General features: G+C 38.5%; 1 protein-coding gene across 1 annotated transcript in view; it reads right to left on the bottom strand.

Annotated features, from left to right (window-relative positions):
• Window positions 1-335: 335 nt before the first annotated feature.
• The window catches only part of LOC149561838 (endoribonuclease L-PSP family protein), a 46908-nt gene continuing 32620 nt past the window's right edge, over window positions 336-14623 (bottom strand). The window contains exons 4-6 of the mRNA XM_089825374.1: window positions 2038-2111; window positions 1884-1933; window positions 336-703 (exon numbers count right to left, since the gene is read on the bottom strand). Of these exons, the coding sequence (XP_089681500.1) occupies window positions 609-703; window positions 1884-1933; window positions 2038-2111 (219 nt within the window). The 3' untranslated portion in view covers window positions 336-608. The remainder of the gene's footprint in view (window positions 704-1883; window positions 1934-2037; window positions 2112-14623) is intronic.

The following is a 14623-nucleotide window of genomic DNA, read 5'->3' as shown; positions in this document are numbered from 1 at the left end:
CAACATTATTTATTTTGATTGCTACCTGCACATTTGTTTGGTTCTCATTTTACTGAACTTTTGTTTGGGGTCTCACTGATGGGCATTTGCATTTATGTAACTCAGTTTAACAAGCATCTACAGATGTTGTTAGATGTTAGTCATTTCTTTGTTTCCCGCACATAGACTTCTTCAATGCACATATAACTCACAAAATTCACGCTAATCATGTTTACTGCTTATGTGAAATATAATTGTGTTGACCATTACCCTAACCTGTGCTAGTGTTCACAAAAGGGATGTTATCAATTTCTTTGACATCTTGTAGACAATGCAGAGTACCTTGGTACCATTGATTTTAGAACATGATCTGATCTGGTGCATGCATTCAAAAAAGGCATATAAAAGAGAAATACATAATTCCTTAATCAATTCACATTATTTTGCATCTTCTGAAAAATGCATGGAAATGAGAGGAACTGCAATACTTTCGTTTATGACCAGCTATTTTCAGCGTGAAGGTTAAAATATTGGCATTGTACAAGATGCCAGTATCATATATAGATTGCAAGTGCTCTTCACCAACAGAATTGGGTGAGCCAGAATAAAGCAAGTTAGGGACCCAGACCCTATAGAGATGCAATACAATCTATTTCAATCTTTGCATTCAATGGTAATGCTGCAACTTGATAAGTGGAGCGAGCTGGTGCAGGTGATGAAAAATCTATATGCAGGAAACATGAAGAGCAATCAGTATTGTGTAAGCAATTTACAGTGAAATCGACATTAAATAAACAAAATTAAACTCAAAACTTGGTATTCAAATTCAATTTACATGTATATTATATGCAGCATTAAAATTCATTTGAAAATAACTCTAGGATCATATAATAAAATAATAATGATGAGTCAATCTACTATGTTATGAATAATCTGGGACTACAGAATGATATAACAGCAATATGGGTCAACAATAGAGATGATATCCCGGGGTGCTGATCAACCTCAAAACTGCAGGTTGCATTTTAACCCCACCTCATTTCAGTCTTAGGTAAAGTTGCTCACTGAAAAAGATCAATTAATCAACAACTTGTAGTAGAGATGAAAAATTAAATATTAATAGCAAATAGTAAATTAAGTTCGTGTCCTACAATATTGTAGGTGGTCTAGTATTTGATTCTCACCAAGACATCCTAACAAAGTGAGCATTAACTTAGCCTGCATTCTATCCAGTAAAAAACATCATAACTATGTCAAAGATAAGTATTTAACCGTAAAAAGCCAAGAGAGTAACAAATTATTTACAAAAAATCTAGGTGACAATGGTTGCAAGGAGAGGATAATTCTTACTAAAGTCAGAATTACGAAGAAAAAAATCGAGGATTAAAACAAGGTACTGACCAAAGACTAGCATTCAGTCATATTAATGCAAATCTCATCTCAACAAATGGAATAATGAGTAAAGATGTAACCTGATTGGCTAAGAGAAATATTTGAAGGTCCTTGTAATGACATTAAGGAAGCTAAGGAACCAAGTTGTTCAGGAAAAATCAGAAAATACCAGACTTCTACGACACTAAAAAATGCTAGCTAAAAGTAGCCACTAAAATAATGGGAATCAATAAAAACGATGTTGTGTGACAAATTAAAACTGATAAAGGTAATAATTGAGATCCCTGTCATTATCGTGTTGCAGATAACAGATTGTAAAGTACAAAACAAAGATATAAGGTCAAGAAGCAACAAAAGAGAGCTGTACCCAAAGAATCGATGAACTTTCAAATAACATGAAGATGGGTAAGGTGCAGAGTTTTTCCTTATGCAAATATTATTCAGATATAAAGTATAAGACAACTTAAAATTAACGTGTCCAGAATATATAATAATACAAATAAAGCACTTACACTTCGCATAAATCTCATTTACTTTCTTGAAATCATCCAGATCTGCCAACCTGCAACGGCAGAAATTTCAAAGAACGTTTAAACCTTATGCTAAAATGAACATTTCTCATGCAAGAATAATGACGGCAATTCAAAATAGTGCACTGAATCTCACATAATAGTTGTTTTGACAACTGAAGAATAGCTTGCACCACTTGCTTTCAAGACTTCTCCCATGTTTCTCAGAACCTGAAAGCATCAATATATTACATAACTCAATTTGAAGTCAAAATGCAGATTCTGACTGAATGCAGGTGATCACAGTTTGTGCTTTCCCATAAATTTCTATAAGTTAAATAAAGATCAAAGACTGTAGATGCTATAATGTAAAGGTAAGAAATTGTGAAGTGTGTGCTGTAAAGTATGTGTGACATTTTAATCACCATCCAACAACATGGTTCTTTATTTTCAACTATTTATCCGATGTCCAAAACTACATTTTCTTAAGACCACAATGTTTAATAAGGGAACCCATTTACAGATAGTGGTCCTAAATAAAACTTGTTATAGCCTTACAAAATATATATGATCTGGCCATATGAAGGGGGACTTATAATTAATTAAAATGCTTTCCCATAAATTTCTGTTAAGTTGAATAAAGATCAAAGACTGTAGATGCTATAATGTAAAGGTAAGAAATTGTGGAGTGTGTGCTGTAAAGTATGTGGGACATTTTAATCACTATCCAACAACATGGTTCTTTATTTTCAACTATTTAGTCCAAAACTACATTTTCTTAAGACCTCAATGTTTAATAAGGGACCCCATTTACAGATAGTGGTCCTAAAAAAAACTTATTGTAACTGATATAAAATTTAGCCTTACAAAATACATATGATCTGGCCATATAAAGGGGGACTTAGAATTAATTAAAATATTAGATTACAGTTAAACATCAAGCCATTTGGTGAAAAAGTTGCACCCAATCCTTATGTACTGATGAAATGCATCCACTCCCTCATGTGGTCAAAGGGGATAACTATTGTGATATATTTGTCTGAGTAAACATTGCAGTCACAGAATGGTATATATGTGAGGCATTTGTGGAAAGAAGACAAAGGAGATATTGTAAGCCAAGGTCTTGTCTGTCATTGTTCACGTTTAATAAAAAAGTTCTCACTAGTGAATAATGAGTGGGGGAGTTTTATGTAGTATTCCCAAGTACGGAAGGACTGGGTGAATGGCAAAGATGAGCTTAGAGGTTCGTACGGTGTGGACAGTACAGCTGTGTAGTACAGATAAGGATATCCGTATGGAGAAGAGGGGAGGGGAAGTACAGATTATGACACCCAAGAAGTCCGTACGGTGCTAGAACAATGCACAGCAAGGCCATACGGTGTTTCCAGAAGGACCGTACGGGATGACCAGAAAGGCTGTACGGTGAGTCTGAACTATCTTGCGTGCGGTGAAAGGTGTAGGGCGTACAGCAAGGTATTTCTTCAGTCCATACAAATTGTTTTGCTGGCCGTACAGAGATGAGTCGTACGGTGGTGGACACAAAGCCGTACAATGAGTTTTTTGAGTGATATGGATGGGTGGGGAGGATGGAGGCCGTACAAGCAATGAGGGTCATACGGAGATGCCTGGATTTCACACGCTTAGGTGTTGGGACCACCACAAAAACTACTAACTCGTTCGTAAACACCAGTAAATCAAACACAATAATGGAAACTTGAATACAGACAATTTATTCAAGAAATATTTATGTCGAAAGATGATGCTCTAATTTGCCAGATTATAGCAAAGTTATACAAGCGACGAAATAGGGTGAGGGTTGAATCCCACCGAAATCGGACAAGCCAAATAGGGAAGATCTTTCACTTCCGAAATGGCGAACAACAGAGAACTCCAACAGGAATTCACAATATATAAAAATAATCAGAATTGCATACCTACTACTACATACAAGCTATGTTTAAATACCCATCGGGGAAAAACAAAGATAGCCAACGGCGACACTAACTACGGAAACAAAAATAAAAATGGGTCCGAGATACACTAAATCAATCCACCCGTTACAAAAGTTTGATTTAATATTTATTTTATAACGGGAACATTACAGTCCTCCCATCCCAAATTTTGCTTGTTCTCAAGCAAATGCAACGCCAGGTGTTGGAGAATGTGCTCGCCCTCCCACGTCGCATTGTCCAACAGCAGGTGTCGCCAGCGTACCAAGCATTTCTTCACAGTGCGGTTCCATAGGGCCCTCTCGCGTACTTCGAGGATCTCAGTGGGTTCCAAAATGAGCTTTCCTTCTTCATTGAGCGGCGGAAGGTCGATAGCAACTGTGACGTTTTGCACTACAACTTTCTTCAGACAAGAGACATGAAGACATTATGAATACGGCTACCCTCCAGAAGTTCCAGCTCATAGGCAACTTCACCAATGCGGCGAGTTACACGATAGGGGCCATAGAATAGAGGTTTAAACTTCTCTTTTCCCTTTTCCTTTAGTGAGGATTGTCAATATGGCTGGAGCTGGAGATAGACCAAATCCCCCACTTTGAAACTTCTCTCTATTCTGTGTTTGTCAGCATACATCTTCTGTTGATTTTGTGCCCTCTATAGATTTTCCTTCAAGCATCTCAGAATGTCTTGTCCCTCCTGAAGCCAATCCTTTGCCCTTGGTGCGCGACTGTCGCCCAGAACTGTGTCGATGAAGGAAAGGGGTTCGTACCCGTACAGAGCTTTGAAGGGTGCCATTCTGATGGACATGTGGTACGTCGCATTGTAGCAATATTCTCCCAGATGGATCCATTTTACCCACACTCGCTGTTGTGCCGAAACGTAGTTCCGAAGGTAGCTTTCGAGCCATTTTTTCACAATCTCTGTTTGTCCGTCTATCTGCAGGTGGTAACTTGTACTTGGCGATAGTTTTGTCCCTGCCATCCGAAACAGTTTTGTCCAAAAGATACTAATGAATCGTCCATCCCAATCACAGACGATGTTTCGAGGTAACCCATGGAGACGAAAGACTTCTCTAAAGAACAGATCGGCAACTTGTGAGGCCTGAAGGTCGGAGGGGATGGCGAAGAAATGTGCATACTTTGTCAATCTGTCAACCACCACGAAAATACAATACTTTCTGTTCACCTTGGGAAACCCTATTATGAAATCCATCAATATAATTTCCCACTTACATTCGGGAATTGGCAAAGGTTGTAGCAACCCGGCTGGTAGGGTATGTTCGAACTTGTTTTGCTAGCAGACCGTACACTCTCTTACATACTGCAACACGTCCCCTTTAAGTCCTTTCCATGAAAATCTCTCCCAAAGACTTTTGTAAGTTTTGAGGAAACCTGGGTGTCCAACTAAGGGTGAGAAGTATACTTCCTTCAAGATTTTCTGCTTTAGTTTGGATTCTGGCACCAAATATATCCAATTTTTATTGTAGATGATGTCATCCACCACTTTGTATCGATCATCGTGGGTGTGACCATCCATTATTAATTTATTTCAAACACATGTATTTTTGGAATATTCCACTAACAGATGTGTCTTCCAGTCAGTTGAAATTTGGTCTAGTGAGCAAATGGTGGGTTTCCGGGATAAGGCATCTGCAACCACATTGTTTTTCCCTTTCACATATTCAATGTCAAAATCAAAAGCTTGAACCTTGCTTACCCATTTTTGTTGTCATTTGTTCAAGTCTCGTTGCTCCAGAAAATATCTCAAACTATTGTGATCCGTACAGACGACAAACTTGGCACCCACCAGATATTGTCGGAACTTGGTTAATGCATGAACGATGGCCAACATTTCTTTGTCATAGATGGAATATAGGCATTCTGTTGGCGTAAGCTTCTTGCTCTCATAAGCAATGGGATGTCTATCTTGCATCAGTACCACTCCAATGCCTTCCCCAGTCGTGTCGCACTCCAAGATGAAGGTTGAGTGAAATCAAGTAGTGCAAGTACGAAACAAGTGCTCATGGCCTCTTTCAACTTATCAAAGGTGAGTTGCGCCTTTTAATTCCACTACAAAGACCCCTTCTTTGTTAGATCCGTTAAGGGTGCACTAAGCTGAGAGAATCCTTTAATGAACCTCCTATAGTAACTGCACAATCCAAAAAATCCTCACAAATCCATGAGTGATTTTGGGGGAGGCCAGTCGAGGATAGCATGAATCTTCTCCTGATGCACTTGAACTCTGTATTTACTAACAACATGCCCCAAGTACAATATTTCTGTCATACCAAATTCACATTTGGACTACTTGGCGAACAAGCACTGTTCTTCCATGATACTTAGAACTTCATTCAGATGCTTCAAGTGCTCCTCCCATGTCCTGCTATAAATAAGATCATCAAAAAATACCAATAAATACTTACGCAATTGTTTGTTGAAGATGCAGTTCATGCATGATTGAAATGTAGTAGATGCATTGGTCAATCTGAACGGCATGACCAGAAACTCATAATGTTTGTAGTGACAACGGAAAGCCATCTTCTCCACATCTTCCCTCATGCGGATCTGATGGTATCCAGAACGGAGATCTATTTTTGAAAAATAGACCGTGCCATGCAATTCATCTAGCAGCTCATCTATCATTGGAATGGGATATCTATTCTTCTTCTTTTTTGTTCGACGCGCTGTAGTCCACACACATGTGCATCGTCCCGTCCTTTTTGACCAATACCACAGATGCTTCGAATGGGCTAGAACCAAGACGGATCCATCCTTTCTCTAGCAATTCCTAAATCGTCCTTTCGATCTCATCTTTGAATTTCTTGGGTTGGCGGTACAGTGTGGTTATGACTGGCTTTGCTCCTGATTCCAACTCGATAGTGTGTTCAAACCCTCGATGAGATGGTATGCCAGGAGGAATATCCATGAAAACTTTATCATGTCTACTTAAAATATCCTGAAATTCATCATCCTATGGAGGTGTTCGACACCCCTTTATAGGTTTTGCCAAGATAAAACAATGCGTAGCCCACACAATGTCATCGTGCTGAAAAATTGCCTCCATCTGATGTGTAGAAACTTCCTTCGGACCTTCATTTGCCATTCCTCAGAGGACAACCTTCTTTCCATCAACAACAAAAGTGAAGTCCATCCGTTTGAAACTCTGAGAGTATTCATCAAGGGTCTCCATCCACTATATGCCAAGAATAACTTCCATGTCAGCCAGGTCCACTATGAAGAAATCCTCAGTCACCATGTGATTCACCATTGTGATACTTACCTGAGGAACAAGGTGTGTGCAAGGCAGAAAAATCCCTCCAACGACCTTGACCTAAAAACTGGCGTACGCCTCCATAGGTAGACTTCTTCTTTTTACTAAGGATGAGTTTATGAAAATTAGAGTAGCTCTGCTATCCAACATCACCGTAACCCTTTGTCCTTGAAGGGTACCTCGTACACGAAAAATTGTGCACCTCGGGTTGCCAACCAAGGCAATGGTTCCTCCCCGTTGTACAAAGGCTGCAATTCTTTCTGTACGGTTTAAACTAACCATGTTGGTGTCATTGTGGGGTTGGTTATCTTCGACCGGCATTTCTTCTTGTTCGTCCTCATTATCGAACACGACCTCAATGTAATGGATCTTTCCCTTTTCGAGGCATCAGTGGCCAGGCTCTCAAGGTCCCTTGCAATTGAAACATAATTTCTTCCTTCTAAGTTCCTGTCTACTACCTTCATCCAACGACGGCTTCTTGGGCGAAGCTTTGTCCCTTGGAAACTTTGGTGGTTTAGAATGTGAGTAACTTCGAAAAGATGTTGACAATGACGATGCCATACTCCGTGCTTTATTGATTGCTTCCGACAAGGTGGCAGGATTGAACCCCTTTACTCAACCTTTCAGACATTCTGTCAGTCCGTCCATGAAGAGCACTACCCGTCTTCTTTCAGAAATGTTCGTGACCAAAACAGAGAGTTTTTGAAATTCCGCAATGAAATTGATCGACCAATCCAATTTGTCTCAATTGTGCCAAATCTTTGAAGTTGAGTTTTGGATCCTTACCATCAAATCGCTCTATCAATCTCTCCGTGAATTCCGCATAAGTATTTATTTGATCATGCCCTGATGTGATGGTGTCGTGATGCCACCATTCATGCGCAACTCCTTCCAAATGCAACACAGCAAATTTGATTGCTTCTTCTTCTAGCATAGGATTCAGCTAGAAGTAGGTATCGGTTTTCATTACCCACACTTGCGCAGATATGGAACCAAATCCAGCAAATGAAGACAAATTTACCTTACTCAACTTTCTTCTAAGATCATCGTTAAAATATCCTCTGTTTCCGCCTCCCGAATATCTCATTCTCAAATCCGTATAATCTTTGTAGGATATATCTTCTTCAAGATTTGCATTCTTCCAGTCTTCTCTCAGTTTTTCTTGCATCTCTTCCAAGGTTGGTTGTTTCCTTCCGTGTTGTGCCTCTGTCCGTGATGGAAAAGTCGGCATGGAAGGTCAAGAGCATGCTAGATGAGGGTTTGATTTACCCAACACCGAGTCCACACTTTTATTCCCCGAATATTTTGTTTTCCGCCAACTTCTTGGAGTTTCTTCCATGAGTCGCTGCATATCAATGATCTGTGCTTGATTCCTAGCAAGTTCTTTCAGTAGTGCCACGAGTTCGGCCGCTGTTGGTTCCGGTTCAGCAACCATTCAATCAACGGAATGTTTCCTCTTCTGGCTATAAACTCTCATTCTTCTTCTGGCATAAGATTCAGTTGGAAGTAGGTATCGGCTTTCATTACCCATGCTTGCACAGATATGAAACCGGATCCATCAAATGGAGACAAATTTACCTTACTCAACTTTCTTCTAAGATCATTGTTAAAATATCCTCTATTTTCGCCTCCTGAATATCTCATTCTCAGATCCACATAATCTTTGTAGGATATATCTTCTTCAAGGTTTGCATTCTTCCAATCTTCTCTCAGTTGTTTTTGCATCTCTTCGAAGGTTGGTTGTTTCCCTCTGTGTTGTGCCTCCGTCCGTGATGGAAAAGTCGGCATGGAAGGTCGAGAGCGTGCTAGATGAGGGTTTGATGTACTCAACACCAATCTGCGTTGTGACCATTTTATTCCCCAGATATTTTGCTTTCCGCCAACTTTTTGAGAGTTTCTTCCATGAGTCGCTGCATATTAGTGATCTATGCCTAATTCCTGGCAAGTTCCCTTAGTAGTGCCACGACTTCGGTAGTTGTCGGCTTTGGTTCGGCAGTCATTCAATCAACAGAATGTGTCCTTCTCTTCCCGCTATAAACTCTCATTCACTGTCCACAGGCTAGCAGGATCGAAGCGCTCTAATACCATTGTAGTATTCCTAAGTATGGAAGGGTTGGGTGAATGGCGAAGATGAGCTCAGAGATTCGTACAGTGTGGACGATACAGCTATGTAGTACAGATGGGGATATCCGTATGGACAAGAGGGGAGGGGAAGTACGGAATATGACAACCAAGAAGTCCATACGGTGCTAGAACAATGCACAGCAAGGCTGTACGGTGTTTCCAGAAGGGTCGTACAGGGTGACTAGAAAGGTCGTACGATGAGTGAGAACTATCTTGCGTACGGTGAAAGGTGTAGGGCGTATGTCAAGGTATTTCTTCAGTCCATACAAATTGTTTTGCTGGCTGTACAGAGATGAGTCATACAATGGTGGACACAGAGCCGTACAATGAGTTTGTTGAGTGATATGGATGGGTGGGGAGGATGGAGGCCCTACGGGCAATGAGGGTTGTACAGAGATGCCTGGATTTCACACGCTTAGGTGTTGGGACCACCACAAAGACTGCTAACTCATTCGTAAACACCAGTAAATCAAACACAATAATGGAAACTTGAATACAGACAATTTATTCAAGAAATATTTATGCCGAAAGATGATGCTCTGATTTGCCAAATCCAAGCGAAGTAATACAGGCGACTGAATAGGGTGAGGGTTGAATCCCACCGAAACCGGACAAGCCAAATAGGGAAGATCTTTCACATCCAAAATGGCAAACAATAGAGAACTCCAGCAAGAATTCACAATATATAGAAATAATCAGAATTGCATACCTACTACTACCTACAAGTTGTGCTTAAATACCCGTCGGGGAAAACCCTTTCCGAGAGTGTACAAAGATAGCCGACGGCAACACAAATAACAGAAACAAAAATAAAAATGGGTCCGAGATAGATTAAATCAATTGGCCCATTACAAAAGTTTGATTTATTATTTATTTTATAACAGGAACATTACATTTTACCATGTGGTTTTCTCCACATTATATTATATGTATGCTTTTTTGTCTTCATTTTGTGAGCCATTTGAGGAAAAAAGACAAAAGAGATGTTGTAAAATAAGGTCTTGTCTGTCATTGTTCAGGCTTGATGAAAATTTTCTAACTAGTGAATGAAGGGTGGGGGAGTTTTACCAAGAGGTTTTCTCTACATTATATTATATGCATTGTCATTTAGTCTTCAATTTATTTCTGCAAGTATTTTTAGATTGAATTATGATATCTGAATATTACAATAATATGATTGTCACTGAATTATGATACCTTTTAAATTGTGCTAATCAGGTCTACAAGAGATATAAAGTTACAAAGAGAAGGAAAATAAAATTTCATTATTGGGCACTCCTAGGCACCTCTATTAACCATTAGGGTTTTTTGTAACACAACTAAAAGTAATTTTTCATTTCTTATTTGTTACTATGGCTTCTCCCTATAAAAGCAGCAAGGGAAGACCATTTGCTATAGTAATGTTCCTTGAAAACACTAAGCCTACCTTATATAAAGAAGATATTTTCTGTCAAAAAAATTATTACTTGCTCAAATTTGGGCCGTGTGAATGCTTTAAATACAATTTACTATCAAATTTGTCTGCCCAAAAAAAAGCCTCCTAGATGAAAACAAAAAAATTTAGAACAGAAAATACATGCCCTAATTATGCAGGGTTTTAGAAAATACAATGAAAATATACTGGCATACATACAATATCTTTTGCTTACAAAATCAAGCCTCATGGTGTGTAATGAATGTGGGTGAGGAAGATACCTTGCACACATTATCATCCGTGAGACCATGATTCTTTCATGTCTTTTCCTACAAGTCACAGCCCCTTGTTAACAGTTGACAGGCGTTGTTAACAGTCAAAACTCCTTGTTGAATAGTTCAAACTTCTATTTTTTTCGCACGACAGTATATATTCATGGTGCCATTCATGGCCGCTTAAACACTCCAAATAATAAATTTCATACAAAAATCAGGATGGGGTACAATATACAGTGATTTTACAGCCATTACAAAGGTCATGATCGACATTCATGATGCAGCCGCATTAGAGTATCCCTAGCATTGTTATCACCCAACCCTATAGCTATAGCCTATAAACCCTATGTTAAACAGCTATCAAGACTTGCCTATAAAACTAAATATATGTATATGAGGAAATTAAAATGAAAGAAATATTAAAATTTAAAACTTCAAAATATTTTGATTTATTCTAAAATGTAAACTAACTTGTGTTGGGCTGAAATTGGCATTTAAAAAAATTTCAATGCCACGTTTTCTGTTTCCAATATTTCCGTTGAATTTGATCAAATCTATGACTTCCTATGGCAACTTTACAATTGATAGGTAAACCAGGTGTAGACACTAAGATCTTGCATATGCCAATCTCCATACAAATGACCAAATCTTGACACTTGGCAACATAATCACTCATTGGCTCAATAGAATAATTCATTTTACCTTCATTAATCCACTTTATCAAAGTCAAATTGATTAAATAATATTTATTTTATAAGTCCAAATAAACATATTATCCTCAAATAATCTAAATAAATACACACATGCCAAGGCTCTTCCAGATTTCACCAATGCCTTAAATTCTTCCATTAAAGTATTGAACTCACAATTTCAACAGATCTACAACCTTTCCAATATTGCAAAATGTTGGAGGAAGAACTCTAAAGATCACTGCCTACTCACCGAAAAATGAGGATCTTCATGAATGTCTATGCAGTATGCAACAATGATTATCTTCCTCTAGGGGGCCACAAAAATGGCTTTCTTTAACTTCCACACTTTAGCATACTTTGCAGGGCAAGAGGAGTTTTGCTGCACATATCCCAAAGACAACCATGAGATCAGGGGAGCTAAGATTGGGTATGGACATCAAGACATTAGAGGACATATTATTCAATGAAGAACTCAATCATCCTCCCACTCTGCCATGTTTGTAAGATGGGTCCACTCTCCTGGTTTAGGATGCTACTGACCTCAACTTGGACACAGAGCATAAGCCAAAGCTCACTTGAATTGTCACAAACATGACCCTTGGAGAACAAGTTTCGTCATGATCTCTAAAATTATGTAATGGACACCCCTGGATGTCCCATAAAACTAAACCAATTTGCTGAAATGAATTTTGTCAAACAGTTTGCATGCAACCTCTTAAAACCCCTTATAACTCTGGAAATCAAACGTTTATTTGTTTGTTGTGTTTCGTGCATGGAATTGGTATCATACAACATAAACAAGAGAGAAATTACAACAATATGCAAAGTGGAAATGAACTGCTGCTAATAAAATGTTATTTTCAGAATTCATAAAACCAAATACATGGCAGATTTATCAACTCACTAATTACTTCAGCAATATTGTCATAATACTCCAGCCCATGCTTACGAACTTGCTGCTACAATACTTTGTCCTCCAATCAGTCCACTACCTTCATAATACCATTCCCTCCAAGCGGCATAAGCGTCGGACAAGTAGTGAAGAAGATATGAGCAAAATATCAAATCTGCCTGTAGCCGGAAATGCAACTAAACTGCCTGATACTAAAGCCAATAAGAAAGAATTCCAAAGGCCAAACCCCAAGGAAATGACGTCTAGAATGTTACAAGAGAGGATAGACGTCCTCAAATGCCAAAAACAAAGCTGCAACTCACACACCAATTTCTTCTCATATTCAACCTGTCTAATGAAGCCACAAATGCTTCCTTTTATTCTATTCCCACGGGTCCCCTCAACTCATATGGGCAATGTGGGATAAAAGATGTGTAATATAAAACATATATTAAAATACCCCTTATGTCTCCCTTGGGTACACATCACCATAAAATAAATATTAAAGTAACACTTTAATATTTTACAATTAAATTAGACGTTACTTTAATAAAACTTCAGGCATTAAAATGTATTAGCAATCGGACTCCGAATAATGCGAGTGATAGCTCATCGAAAAGCTCTCACCGAGGAGTATCGAATCCAATCCCCAAAATTGACCTGCACTGTGTCCTGCCGACTTACTAAAAATAGTAAGTATGCCTGAAACTGAGTAAATCAACTTCGTTTTGGCCCAAACTAGAAATGACTAGGCCAAAACACTCCAAGATCCCATTAAACCCTTCGTTAGCCCTCGGGACCATGTAGAACAAGGCTAACGCGCACACACTTGGTCAACTGCTAAAATGGGGACATTACAAATTATTAGACATGTTTGCATGGCACCATGCGAATATGCAAAGCTCAGATCCTTCTCTTGTTGTTCATCATTTGGTGGTCATACCAAATGCAAAACCAATAGAAGCTCCAAAAAATACACCCTAAGATCAGTCTACCTGGGACTACAGAAGCTATTGAATGCTACTTTCATTAGGCCAATTCATTATTTAGAATGGATCTCTAGTAAAATGCCAGATAGCAAGAAGACAAAGCAAATCCATGTTTGTTCAGATTTCCACAAAATCAACAAAGCTTGTCCCAAAGATGGCTTTCCCTTATCCAATATCAACACAACAGTTGATCCCATAGCAGAGTATGAAATGTTACCCCTCATGGATAAAAACATTCATGATATAATCAGATACAGGGATAAATTGAGGTCAATAGATGATCATTGGCTTGTGCTTTAACTGGCATTTATTTGCCCTGTAAATAAATAGCTTTGATTTTCAAGAAGACTTCATGAATGGGAACTAAATTCAGAGTTGCTCATCTTCATTCAGTCTTCAAAGCCACATACTTAGGGCTCCAAATATGCATTAAATTTGTAAAAGCATTTTATTTCTGCAGACATCCCATTGAGGATAACTTGTAGGGATTGAATCTCAGATCTACAAAGATCTATTTTAGATTTATCTTGTAGACCTTGTTGCCTTTAAAGGAGACAAACTGAATATGGTCTAGAAGAAATCGCTTGTCAAAAAAATTGTTCAAATCAGCGCTTGACATCAAAAGCTAAGTTACTGGTTAAGCTTCAGGGTTCAAGTTTGCCAGTACAGCAGATTGCATTCTTGAAGTTGAGTTTAAGGTTATCAGAAGATGTTCACCTTAAAATGAGCAAGGGAACACCCACTAGGTGAGTGGTTGTTAGTCATTGCCAGATAAAGGACTTGAGCATAGTCTTGCACATTAGCAAATCATTCTTCTAGTCGCATTGGAAGTTTAGAATGTGTAAGCTGCATAAATAATGCAAGCAGCCAAAATATGAACACAGCAAATAACTAAATAACTGTTTCATCTAAAGGTTGCCAATATATAGCAAAGACTTTTTGAAAGGCATTGATAGGAAAATTTATAGGTATTTTATATTTGCATTCCATAGGAATTAATCCTGGAAGAACAGCACCGTCTTTTATTGGATCATGTTGAATAGGGGCACAAGTTTTATTTAACAAATATCCATCAGGTCAGAAAGACTTAAATAAGTAGATAGTATTAGATTTGGCTTGCAGCTAACATTGATTGTCA

This window comes from Cupressus sempervirens, chromosome 4, assembly GCF_028749045.1.
Source record: "Cupressus sempervirens isolate cs-2001-9-10 chromosome 4, ASM2874904v1, whole genome shotgun sequence".
In the NCBI taxonomy this organism is placed as follows: domain Eukaryota; kingdom Viridiplantae; phylum Streptophyta; class Pinopsida; order Cupressales; family Cupressaceae; genus Cupressus; species Cupressus sempervirens.
This window is presented reverse-complemented; position numbering and strand designations above follow the sequence as displayed.